Genomic DNA, 13,648 nt, shown 5'->3' with positions numbered 1-13,648 from the left:
GTTGCTATCAGCAGACACTGCGTGGATGGAGTACCCATCACAGAAAATCTGCTCAGAGAGAGAAACAGGAGCACAGTTCATCCCACAGCCCCAAGCTGGTGGTTTGGCAGGAATACTAAAACCTATGTTTCTTGACATCAGGCTTACTGGCATGCACAGCATGCTTTGCTCTGGTTCGTAAAGGAGCGAGGACTGGTGAGAGCAAACGCTGGTGCTGCGGCAGCTCGGGAGCGAGGTGGGTGCAGAGGGTGCTCGGAGGGATCGTGGCAGTGGTTGGCACCGATGTGTCAGCCCCAAACTTGAGTGAGCTGGAACTGAGCAGCTTGGTTTGGATCCAGGAGGAAGAGCCGTTTAAATAGAAAACTTTTTTTTTTCTTTAGCAAAATCAATTCTGAAGCAAGTGAAAGGTTTTATTTGAGCTCGTCTTCAGCGTGGCGTAGCAGTTTGCAGTTAGTACAGTGTGGAGCAGCTGCTGGCACAAGCCTTGTTATAAACTGCTCTTTAAAGTGGTTTGGTTTGACCTGTTTGAATGGGAAATGCATGAAATGTGTTTAGGTGTTTGAAATGTGTTTATGTGAGAAGAGGGAGGGAGATAAAGTTAGAATAAATAGCAGTGGTTGTGCTAAATTTGCATATTTGTTTAAGCAGCATCTCCCCCAAAACTGGCCCATGCTTGTGAAGCACTGGGTTGCTGATAGTCATTGGGATTTGCTGAAGTGATTTGAATGCAATCATTTGAATGCAGATTAAATCTTAGGTATGTACCTGAGATGCATTTCTATGGGCAGGTTTTCTACCGGAGACATACGAAATCCTTTTCTTTTGCTTTGTTTGAAAGTGCACGTAAGCGTTGCACATGTTGGAGCCCATGATAAAAAACATGAGGGCATGTGATGGGGAAGAAGAGCTGATTATATTGGTGTAGGGAACAAGCTGCAGCCTGCAGTTAATCCACAGTGTTCATCTGAACATGATAAAGATAGATCTGATGTCTGTGGGTACTGAAAATATCTAATAATTGTTGCTAGCCAGGGAACTTTATCTTGCCTTGCTTGGTCTGGCACTCTTGCCTTGATTCACTGACTGTGTGGGTTGAACCAACAGCACAAATAAGAGTTTGAAATGTTTATAGAGACAGGAAGATGCAGAAGGAGCTCGGTTGTAAACCTGGTCCTTGTAGACCTCTCCTCATGATCACAGCCTGAGGAGGCCATGAGTGGAGCCGAGGGAGAAGGAAAAGAGCTGGCCTGTTCTTGGAGCCTTGCAAATGTCAAGGAGACAGGAGGATGCAAAAGTGTAAGACTGGAGATGATAACTGCTGCTGGGACTCCCATGTGCATACAAACAATTGCATAGCATCACCAGGCTCTGCTGTTATGGATTGAAAATTGGTCTTATTCATGGGTTTTGTACAAGAATTTAGGTTAGAATTTTCCTGTGTATTTGTTGAGCTTTATTAATATTTGTTTGTTGTAGTATCTAAGAGGCCTCATCTTGAACCAGAATGTATTTGTGCTAGGTGCTGTACTAAAGAAGCACAAAGAAACCCTCTCTGCCCAGAGAGATTGCTGCCTAAATGCAAAACAAGCTGGTAGATGATACAGGGAGACAAGGAGAGAGTATCAGTCAGGCCTGTGAACTGAGGACGTGGTGGAACATCAGCCTTGTTTCGTGTAGGGTGTAGTCCTGTGACGTCTGACTGTGCTTCCCTGGTCTCACTAGGTGTGTGTTAGACTTGCACTGAGTTGAGGTAGGGAGGGACAGACATCCCATGCTCTGAGGGTCTCCCGTGGAGTCTCTTCTGTGTTGTGATCACTTGGCATGAATGAACAGGCTGGCCGCAGCTGTGCTAGCAGCATTGCTTGGTTTTGGTTTGGCCCAGGTTGTTCAGAATCAGGTCTAGGTTTCCATGCAGGTATTATATTAACGCAACAGGCTATTGCATATTTATTGCTCGTGTGATATTGTAATTAATGTACAGTATCGACCTTTGACAGCACACCTTGCCTTCTGGCACCTGAACAGGAGGAAATGCTCGATCAGCAGAACACACTTTGATGTTACCTCTTCTCCTGGGCCAACAAGTCATTTGGAAAACCCTCCGGGCTTTTGGCTTCTAATTAAGCTGTTGTGTCGTGTTGTTTCCGTGTCTTAGTTGACAGCTTTAACAGCTTTAAAAACAGTCCCGCCTGTCTGCGAGTCTACTTCAGACCCTTTTGTTAGGATTTTCCCCCCAGACATTCCAGCGGGTTTAGGCACATCTCCCAGGGCCTTCCTCAGCCAAAATCCATCCTCACCTGGGGCCGTCGGGCGTGATGGTAACATAAATCAGTCGTAGCTGTAATGCTGATGCCAATGTGTGTCTCTTCCAGGTAAGCTCTATGCCGTGGGGGGTTACGATGGAGCGTCCCGTCAGTGCCTTAGTACCGTCGAGCAGTATAACCCAGCCACGAACGAATGGACCTACGTAGCCGACATGAGCACTCGGCGCAGCGGTGCAGGTACAGACCCCGAGATGTGTTCTTCAGAGCTGGTGGTCACTGGATTCTCCTCTGCTCGTGGCAGGGAAGGAAAAGCGTGTTTGGGCATTGCTGAGCTGGCAAGCACAACTTGTTATTTCCCCCCGCTTTCCCATGAGGGGAAGAACCATAATTGCTTGGAAGCTCTTAGCAGCTCTCCTGACTTGGTTAAAATCTGCCAAACTGAAATTAATTTCTGGATTAATGAAATAATGTTCAGTGTTTCTAAGTAGCCTCGCTAACAGACGCATCTCTCTTGTAAGCAGAGTTATCTTTCTAAATCTCCAGCTGTAGGCTCAGGCAGGCACTGGAAAGCCAAGCTGCACCTCCTCTCCTATCATTTGGGGGTTGTCAGATGGATTTTCTTTTTGGGTCTTTTCTTCAAGCATCCAGTGGGTGATTTGCAGCACAAAGCACATCTTCACTGCGTGATGCGCAGACCAAGTCAAGGAAGGAAAATTCATCTCAGATTGGCCAAGCTAAGCTAGTTATTTTTTAGTGTATCTTTTGCTGACAGGAGTTGGTGATCTGGAGGATTAGAGGAAAGGACATATTATTATATTCTAGTCTTGATGGTTTCTAGTTTATGATGTGATGTTAGGCCGCGTGGGCACTTGTCTTCTCTGGGGCTGTTCCTCTCTAAAAGAGATAAAAGTTCTTATCCATTCCATTTAAAATCATCTTCAGATGAAAGGGAATGTGTCAGCACTGGTCCTACTGCTCCGGGTGTGCGGTGGGTCCTCCTGATGTCCAGCTGTGCAGTTCTCATTGTGCAGTAGCCCAAGTGGCACTTACCCAGAGGTAGCCAAGCCTGGAGGCTGCCCTTTGCGTGGGGGCTGAAATGACCCTGCAGGTTAAGCTGTGGTGGGAATTTCTTCTGAGCTGGGTAGTTGAGAGGCTGCTCTCTCCATCCCATCTTTCTTTCCTCACTCTAATACCTTTTCCATAACTCCAGGTGAGGTAAATATGGTCACACACTGTTGGTTTGAAATCAGTTGAAGAGGTTTTTAGCATCTGCTTGATGCTTTAATCTAGCCCAGTGCAACCTTATAGAAGAACAGTATCTCGTGTTGTTGACAGCATGTTGAAACACCCCAAAACAATTTGTGCCCGTGGAGATGGATTTTAGTGAGTGTTCTTTGTCTGAAACACTGAGTGCTGCTTTGCAAGTAGGTCTCCACACGGCAAGTCCAGTTTTAGGAATGAGTGCTCTTACTTGCCTGCCAAATACCCTTGCGATTTACTGTTCCCAACCTGAAAGCTGATCTCCTCCAGTTCTGGTTGTCCCCCAGATGCCCCTCCAGCAGCCCCCGGGGAGGGGACAGCCCCGTGCCACTCATCCCAGTGGCGCTGCAGCGAGATCCATGGACCTGTCAGACAGCTCCCCAAGTGACTCGGTGCTGAGCTGCCGGCATTGCCGTCCTGCTGCTGACATCTAGTGGAGGTGAGGACGGGTGTCCCCAAGTCCCCGGGGGACCCCAGTCCAGGCAGTGGTGCTGGGTGGATGTGTGGGTGCTGCCCGCATTTGCGGGACCAGCTGGGGGTTCCCTTTCCCCTCCTGGCAGGGATGTCCCGTCCGTGCGGGCCCTGTCTGTCTCGTCGCAGGGAGAGGCAGTTGTAAGTCGAAAAGCCTTAGATTGTTTCCTACTTTTTTACCTTCCCACTTAAATTAGTTTTACTGATTAAATGATTTCTTAAATTTTTTTGCTAATGGCTGGATATAGTTAAATGCTAAGGTGCTGCAAAGCCAGGCTGCTGGGCTCAGATGCAGTAGGCTTTCCTCACCAGTTGAGTGAATTCCCATTCCCCGGGCAACTGGGAGGCACCCTGTACAGCTCTGGGGCCAGGATGTACACTGGGATGTGTTCAGCTCTTCCAAAGTGGTGCGTATTGGAGTACCTCACCCAGACTGGCCCAGTAAGGTGGATATTTATGACAGAGATTAATTAACCAGCGTTTGCCAGAGATGAACCATGAATCCCAATGTCATGTTGGGATTGTAGCACCTCTTGGGATGAGAGACGGCTGGTCAAAGCCAAACCCAGCCAGTAGCAAGTTAAGAAAACCTGGAGGAGAGAGAGGTGACGGTGGTAGATGTGCAGCAGCATCCCCCAGACAGTGGTGTGTCTGCCAGATCTTTAATTCGTCTATTGGTCTCAGGTGCTGGCTGGTTGTTGGGTGGGGGAAGTACAATAACGCGCAGATGGTTTCTCTCCCTGCCTCATGTTGGTGTCCTGTGAGCGGAGCACAGTGGCTGCTGTGGTCTGTGCTCCTGCTGACCGTGGCAAGGCTCGGAGCAACGTGACACATCGTGTTTTGGGGATGTGACACACAACTGGGAGATGTTCCTGTGGCACAGGAGCTGCCGAGCCGGGTGGTGCCTGCTCTCCGAGAGCTCACCGTCGCTGCGCTGCTCCTGTGCTCTCCTTCCCCTCTGCTGCACGTGGCAAACAGGAAAGATCTTTGCACAGGGGCAAACTTGAAAACCTGTCAGGTTTACACTGGTAGAGCCCCTCTCCTCCCTGCACACACCTTTCTGGCTCTGGGCCTTTCCCTCAGTCGTCAGCACGAGTCCATCTTCAGGGCGCAGGGGCCATCCTGTTGGTTAATGCCCGTGGTTGAAATGATGCAATTGGGATCTGTGTTTCTGTTTTACTAACATCCCACCTTGTTAAGTTCAAAAGCCTCTATTAAAATTAACAAAGATATGTTGCTGGAACTTTTAACTCTCATGGATTGGTGAACATTTAAATTAATTAATTTACTTAGTATTAGGCAGAAGCACCCTTCAGATCCCAGAGATTGAGCCAGGGGCCTGCAAAAGTGGCTGGGAAGGTGGCACTGGAGGCACCTTATCTGTGCCAAGGGCTGCTGCCATGTTTGGGGGCAGGAGTTGGGGGGAGAGGAACTCAGCAACAGCTTCAAGAACCGGAGCCTATAAGTTGTTGAGAAGAGGAAAAGTGTCCAAGGGATGAAGTCATGGGCACAAAGGCAGCAAGAAAATAAAAAAGCTCTTTGAATGCAATCAGGCTAAAAGCAAAGGACTCCATGGCTGAAAAGATCAGGCAGATGAAAACAAGGTGGGGTAGGATGCAGCAGTGAGGGAAGCAAAGGGAAGAGGAAACAAATCAGTCCAAAGAGATTGAATAAAGGCAGATGAATGTTGTAGGACTAGACTGTTGAGCTCTGACAAACATCTACCTGAGAAGGGGCACAGCCCTGTAGGATAGGACGTCAGCCAGGTGTTACTGCACAGGCCTGCTCTACTGCCATGTGATGGTTGGGCGGAGAGTTGACCGTGTCCCAGGTGGTCTTGAGGCATGTGGCCCCTGTTTTGGAAATGCCTTGGAGAGGCCAAGGCAATACCCAGCAGAAGACCCAGGGACATGCAGCCCTTTCCCCTGTACGTTTGGCTAACGCTGGGCTCTGTTTGGCAGGGGTTGGTGTTCTCAGCGGGCTGCTGTACGCTACTGGGGGGCACGACGGTCCCTTAGTGAGGAAGAGTGTGGAAGTCTATGATCCAGGAACAAACACCTGGAAACAAGTAGCAGACATGAACATGTGTAGAAGAAATGCAGGTAACCACAATAAGCCTTTTTATGGTGTTTGGTTGCAGTTGTCTGTGTAGTTTTTAATTCAAGTAACGTGCTAGTGATGTCAGCCATCAGTATTGTAAGAAAGTGATAAAAATGGAAGATGAGGTTTCTGCTTGGGAACGAACCAGAATGTGGCAGGCGATGTGTCGTGGGGGATGAGTTAGCCTGTCTAACCATCTGTGCTCTGCTTTGAGGTGTGTGTGCGGTGAATGGTCTCCTCTACGTGGTGGGAGGAGATGATGGCTCCTGCAATTTGGCTTCGGTGGAATACTACAACCCCATCACAGACAAGTGGATGTTACTACCGACCAGCATGAGCACGGGGAGAAGTTACGCAGGTAAACAGTGGGAGAGCTGGCAGCAGCTGGGGTCATTAAACGTGAGGGCTCTGCCTCCTGAAGCTTTAATCTCGCTTTTTTGTATGTTTTATGTTGCTTTCAGTAGAAGAAACAGTCACAGAAATAGTAGACAGCTCGCGCTCTGCTAGCCTGTTGCTGGACTTGGGCTTTGCAGGATGATCTTAGTCACATCTCAGCCCAGGAGCTGCTCCTGTGCTAACTGTGTCTGTCCGTTCTTACCACAGGTGTGGCTGTGATTCACAAACCGTTGTGACACACGAGCAAGCCAACGCGAGGAGCAGAAGTGCAGTGGATCCGTGGTGGTGTTGGGAAGATGACTGACCTCCGACTTGACCCATCTCATCGCTGTTAACGTCTTAGCATGACAAGTGATACGTCAAAAACATCATCTGCTCTGCGGTGGATTGCATAGCAAAGCGAAAATCCCTCCGGGGACATGTTCCATGCTAGACGCGAGGTGTTGCTTGTTATCTGTGGTGCAATCAACTGTTCTTCTCAATGGCTTGTGTCCCGAGATAAACACTGTGCTTGAACTGCAGGCACTGAATTTCTTGTGTGAAACAAAACTGCTACGTTTGGGCCTGTGAGTAAAAACGAACCCTTCTGGATTTCTTCACTACTGATGCTCGGTGCGCATTGTCGGTTGAACTATTTACTCACTGTGCCTGGAGGGTGGACTTTACTACTGGCAGTAAAAACTTGTGAGTACCAACTGAGAAAAGCAGTCAGCAGAAACGGACTGGAACAGGGTGCTCTGGCTTGAGTGTGACGCTGTCTCAGTCATCCGTTTGTACATGCCACTGGACTGCTGTATGTATCCCTGAAATGCTTGTTGTATGGCGGAAATAAATACCATGTGATGATTTTTTTTTTTTTTCTACTTGCCATGAATGCTGTTTGCTGTACGTGATGGGACCTGCTGGGCAGTGCCTTCCCTGGGGCTGAAGTCTCAGCACCTGAACCACGCAGAACTTCGCAACCCCACAAGACGTGTGCTGCACCGATGGGGTTTATTGCTCCTGTGAAACGATTGTTGCTTGAACAGAAAGTATTCCCAGCCCCTGCATTTCAGCTGTGCTGAAAGCCCCAGTTCTAGCTCTGTCCAGCGTCTCGATGCCATTTCATAATAGCGTGTTTAGATGTTAAAAGAAATACCTTGTGGTGCCATTCATGTAGAGACGTTACATACAGTGAGAACCCTCTGTCACGCAAGCAGTGATTAATGAGCAAGGTAAAATACTTGCAGTGTTTTAATGCTTCCAGAGCACGGAGATTAGCTAATCACTGTCACTGTAATTGCTATTTTAATTTTGCCTGTACTGAAGGTGTTCCTCTATTAGTATGAAGAATTCATAAGATTATTCAAAACAGACAAATCTAGATCCAGCTGTAATGTAGCTGTCTTGCTTACATCCCAAATTCTTAACACTTTCTGTTTAAGATGATGTTTGACCTTAAAATACCTTTTTGTGTCCTTGTGAGCTCTGGAATGTTTCTGCATACAGGGCTGGACTCCCAAAAAACCTCCCCAGCTAAAGAGAACTAATGAAGATAAATATTTTATCTCTTTTTTTTCTCTTTTTTTTTTTTCCCCCCTCTGTAGATCAGCTGAGGCTTTTTATAGTGGGCAGGTGGCCTGCAGGACAGAATCTGCCTGTGTTACTATCGAGCTCCAACACTAACTGCTCTTCTGCTGGCTTCTTTTCCATAGGTCTCCTGTCAAAAAGACTCCATGTGACCTTCTACAGTAGAAAAGAAAGATACTTAAAAATTTATTTCAGAGAGATCTAAGGCTACATCACACCTTGTGCAGCTTTTGTAGAGGAGTGGGCTACTTCTGTAAATAAGTAGATAAATGTTGGAGCTGACGTGGTCTGTGTAAGGTGGGTGCCTGTTCACTGGGGGGGAAGCAGCACCTACCTTTGCTGTGTGCCTCCCACAGAGAGGGCTGACCTTCATGGGGAACATGAAGTAGCACCCACTCCTCTTTGGAAATTCTTGTTTTGAGAAAAGCAAACTGCCCGAAGACATGGCAGTATTGTTTTTGAAGCCTACCCTTCCACCATATGTCAGCTCGGAAGTCTTGAAAAGAATAAAAAATATCAAGTCTTTTTATAATACCCTTTAAACCCTTTGCTTTGAGTTCTACAATCTGCAGTGAAACGTGCCAGAATAGTGGTATGACATGCTGCTCTTTTCCAAGGTGTTGCTTACTGTAAAAGCTATTGAGGAATGTATCCGTGTCTGCAGCTGCCTTCAGATCGGAGTCCTGAGATGCATCTTCAGAGTGACAGAAACAAGATGATGCCTTGGGTTGCACTGACTCAAATTCACTGCCCTGAAAGGTGTTTTCCTTTTATGCAGCCGGTGGGAACAGAGGATAAAATGGGACAGGCACAGCATTTTGGTCAGAGTTGGCATCTCTGGCGAGACTGAGATGGGTGGGCAAGCATTTGGTCCCTCTTTAGGTCTGGTATAGACACAGGGAACGTAAAGCTAAAGAGCTACTCTATAGCCCAGTAGTTGGGAGCGGTTACCAGCTAACCCCACACTCATGGCATCACAGGAGCAATGGCAAATATTATCTGGAGACTGACTTTTTGTGGGGCTGGAGATAAAAATCTAGTAATTAGTGCTAGAGAGATGCAAGTTTGAAATTCGCCGTGTTTGTCAGATGTGGAAGGTGGATGTACTTGAAGGTTGGAGAATTTTCCCCCTGCTATACGTCTTTTTATAAAGCTTCCTTGCTTATAAGGAAAACAGTTTTTGGTGTTTTCCTGCTATTGTAAAATGGCATTTCTGCTGGCCTAGGCCTGCAGCTTGCTGGACAGGGCTAGGACTCGCAGCCCTTGCCAGGGATAAGCCATGCTGTTCCTGGCTGCAGCCAGTTCTCAATGGCAAATGACACCTTCCTTTCTTTCCTTCTCAAACGTTGCAGTGTTATGCAAGTCAAGTGACCTCGTTTTCCAGCTATGCAATATGAATAACAGTAACACGTGATGAACCAGCTGTATCCCCCCCTCCTTGAAGCGCTTTTTGAATTTGTCCATCTTTGGCGTGTGGTTTCGTGTTTGTATTGTTAATTCTGAGCACCTGAGCCAGATCCTTTAAAGATTGCCTTTTTCTAGGACTGAAAACGTAGCATTAGCGCTAACAAATTTTACTGTAAATATTTTTATAAGACAATTTTAAATTTTTTGGATTGCTTTTTATGGTCGTCAATGACGCTTCTGTTAAATTCTGAATCTAATTCTTACACTCCAGTGCAGGTTTTGCTGGCCGTGATGTAGGTGTGAATCTATGTTTTCAGCAGAAGATATTACATGTTGTAACTAAGATCTGGAATAGCTCGTATGTTGATTCCAACATATTAGAAGGACAGCACTGGGCTCAACATTATGAGATAAATTAAAATTCATTACCTCAGTCACCAGTACGCTCTTAGATTATTAGTAATTTTACAACAGTTTCAAACTCTGATTTAATTTTCTTGTGCCATGTGTTTGCTTCCTAGTCAGCTTGGTGGACAAGCTGTCTCTCAGCAGTTTCATTTCTCTGCTCCTGCATGAGCACGGCGCTGCTTGGAGGAGGAGGATGCCATGCACACAACAGCGTGCACGTGCAACCCCCCCCGCCGGACTGCCAGAACCACTGAAATTACAGCAGGAGGTTTTGTAAAAGCTTTACAAACCCAACTCAGGCTACTCCCTCACCGTGGCCCTTTGTAAATATGAAGGTTTTCCTCAGCTCTCCCCTGTCGTTGGTTCTTTTTGGGGGTCCCCCATGTGCTGATCCCCTGTGGGATTCTGGCCGTGGGTTTCCCAAAGGTGACTTGAGCATCCCTGGGGTTGTGCACCCACAAAAGCCACCGGCATCTCCTGTGGGTACGCAGGCTGCTGGGCTGGCCAAACAGGCAGGCATATGTAAAGCAGGATAAATTTGCCTGAAGCAATCTGTTGTTTAAACAAGTTTGAATCAAGTCCATCTTTTCCATTTGTGCCTAATAGATAAATTGGGGGTGATTAAAACCAATTTTCCATTCATTCAGTTTATCCAAATACTTTTTTTGTACAGATGTATACAGCACTGTAATTACCATAAATATATTTGGCAGCATTTGCATGACACCACCATGAAAGCTTTAATACTGTTCTCTCGTTTGCAGTGTTTGGAGACCAAAATCCTTAATAGCCAGCAACGTGCGATGCTTATTCATCAAGCTAACAGGATGGTTCAACTGATAAATGCAGCTCGTTTTTAACCTTTGGGATTCATTACTAGTAAAATGTAGTATCAAAGCAGTTGCCCCTTGGCTTAACATCATGCCCACAAATCACATTCACAGGAGCATGATTTGTTGCTCAAAGCTACAGTGTTTGGGAGTGCATTAGACATTATAGGCTGGAAATAAGTTAATTCACTTTTTTTCCTCTGCCCTTATCTTTGTTTATGGGTTTATAAATTATTTTCCTCTACAGTGACAATAAATAAATATCAAGAATATTAATTTGTAAATTTTATGTATTAAAAAAACCAACCTTAAAAGTAATGGACAATTGTGAAATAATTTACCTGGGTGTGAAATTCTTTGTTTTTGTAAAACAGACTTTGTTGGTTCAGTAGCTGACAGTATACCGTAATGAGTTGGTTGACTGTTTAAGCTCATTTTTTAAATTGAAGATTTTCTGCATGAATGTGAAGGACCAAGGACTTTGCAAAGTAATTCTCTTGTCCAGTGCGACGAACGACTCAAGAAACATATATATTTATATTATAAAAGAAAATCACGTTGTAGTTCCCCATCTGTTAATTTGAATAAAAACTGGACTAATGAAACTCTTCTGGGTCTGTTTTGATTTTGTTGGCTTCTAACAGCAAGGAACAATCTCATTGCTCCATGTGGCTTTTTTTCCCCCTCTTCAATTACAGCAAATCCTGTGTCCTTTGGAGTGGGGCAGTGGTACTCACACATGCTGATGCTGAGGGGTCCAACTGCTGGAGGAGATGCTGCCCTGACACCTGGCTCTGAAGCTTTCCTGCGGTTTGTGCTGCTCCTTTTCCAAGGGAAGTTTAAGGCTTTTTTTTGGCTGCTGGGGTGCAGGAGAAGAGCATTTCTCTTGGGGGTGGGAAAACCTGTGGTTAGGGGCATTGATGGCAGAAGTCAGAGAATTTTAGTGAATGAGATTGGGAAGAGAGAAAACACAAAAAGCACAATTTACCCCCCTGGGCTCAATATTTCTTAATAACACCATAAAGTAACACATTTCCTACACCACTGGAAAGGGCAACACATTTAACAAGTAGCATTTTGTCTTCCGCTTACGATACACGTCCCCTCTCTAGTTTTCCAGAAATGCTCCTCGTGCCTTGTCTGTTACCAGCAATCTATGATGTCAAATTTACCATGTGAGATCCTGAAATTTAATTATCTGATGAACAGGTAAATGACATGTTGTGGGTTGTTCTACGCAGCTGGGGGACTTGGCAACGATTCCTTATTGTATTTCAAAATTACTTGTCTCCTGCACAGTTGGCCCCTTTTTATTCATGTTTAAACTGATAAATCTATGAAGCTGCAGCTAAAGAAAATCCTTTGCCATACTGCAAGAAATCTCACTACCTTCATTTTCCTGCCTGAATTTTTTTTATTATTATTGTTGCATCCTACATTTTAATCTTTTGGCATGTGTTGCACCCTAGATTTCCCCCTTGGCAGGGCAAGAACCACACAGTAGTAGCTCCCACCTTGCCTCATCCACCTCAGAAGGGCGAGTACTTTTGCAGTGAGGAAAGGAAATATAGGGAAAGCTCACCCAGCAGGGTCGTACAGCAGAGCAGCTCTGATCCCTGACTGAACTGGGCATCTCCCCACACTGCTGTCCTGTGTGAGATCAGCCTCTTCAGGTCCTGCCCTGTCTCTGCCAGCACACCACACGGTTCTCTGGTGTGCAGGGGAGCTGTTTCCAGGGAGTATCACTGATGTTGAGACTTTTCCTGCTGGAAGGCAGTTGCTCTGTTCCCCCATAAATGCTCTCTAACAAGCTGATCACCTGCACTTCCCCTCACAGGTGATGCTCCCTCCTGCTGTTCTCCTGCAGACTCTCCTGCACCCATGTGTTTCTCAGGCTGGGTACCGCAGCCTGGGTTGCTGATGCCAAGCTCAGAAAAACAGCTCCCCTTTTTATTGCTGGGTAGCAGGCATTTTGAAGTAACCCAGGATGAGACATGCCTCTTCTGCAACAACCATACTGTATAATTTGGTACATGAGTCATGTGGAAACAGAATCAGAGCTAGGGCAGAAAACAACCTCAGCTGTGGAAATTGCAAACATCTGACAAAAGATGAACCTATTTAGCTGTAGGCCCAAATGAATAAATATGGCCAAAGAGGGATTCCCTGCATCCCCATGCTCTGAACTGCAGTGGGGATTTTGCATAGGACCTCCTTTTTCCAAGCAGTGATGGTCTGGCCTGAAGATGGGACATGGATGTGATGGCTTCAGAAGGCAAAACTGCTTCTCTCCTGGCTGGTGGCTTGTTCTTTGGCCGTGCTGAGGGTGCTGTGTGACGGCAAAGTATAATTGCAGTTTCAAAAAATGAAATCTTTTGGATACTTCTGTAAAAAAGTAGCCTGTAGGAGGCACAGGACCCCTACGGAAACACTGCCACAAACCACACAGTGGTTCCTGGAGCATCCTGCAGTTGCTCAGTGATTAATGATACTGCTTCATGTAATGTTATTCTGCACTGTAAACAACCACAAAATCACTTAACTACTTAGTGACACGAAATATTCTAAGAAATTTGCCAAAGTGATTAATGTTAATGTTCTTGTTCAGCAAATTGAATGAGATTTAATTGGCACAGCTGCTGACACTCAATGCATTTGATTTGGCCCCGATTTACAAACTATGTGATCACGAGTCTTCTCCTTCTCTTTCTTTCATTGTGAACCTCCACAGATTCTGCTAAGCATATTGCTTGGTAAATTACAAGTCTTAAAATGTTACAGTCTCTTTTTTTCAATCAGTAAAACTTCTAAAGTGGCCCTTTAAAAGTTGTACAATGCCTGTCCTAAAGATTCTGTGCTTCTTCTCTAAAGCATAAGAGATTTAAGGGTTATTTTTGAATGTCCTCCTCATACTTCTATACATTAGACTCTTCCTACAATGTT

General features: G+C 45.9%; 1 protein-coding gene across 2 annotated transcripts in view; it reads left to right on the top strand.

Annotated features, from left to right (window-relative positions):
• The window catches only part of KLHL3 (kelch like family member 3), a 45,484-nt gene extending 34,190 nt beyond the window's left edge, over nt 1-11,294 (top strand). For both annotated transcript variants that reach the window (XM_026858134.1, XM_026858133.1), the window contains 4 exons: nt 2,373-2,501; nt 5,957-6,097; nt 6,310-6,453; nt 6,699-11,294. In XM_026858134.1, the coding sequence (XP_026713935.1) occupies nt 2,373-2,501; nt 5,957-6,097; nt 6,310-6,453; nt 6,699-6,727 (443 nt within the window). In that variant the 3' untranslated portion in view covers nt 6,728-11,294. The remainder of the gene's footprint in view (nt 1-2,372; nt 2,502-5,956; nt 6,098-6,309; nt 6,454-6,698) is intronic.
• The last annotated feature ends 2,354 nt before the right edge of the window (nt 11,295-13,648 follow it).

Source organism: Athene cunicularia, assembly GCF_003259725.1.
Source record: "Athene cunicularia isolate RWA chromosome 13 unlocalized genomic scaffold, athCun1 chr13_part1, whole genome shotgun sequence".
NCBI classification, from domain to species: domain Eukaryota; kingdom Metazoa; phylum Chordata; class Aves; order Strigiformes; family Strigidae; genus Athene; species Athene cunicularia.
This window is presented reverse-complemented; position numbering and strand designations above follow the sequence as displayed.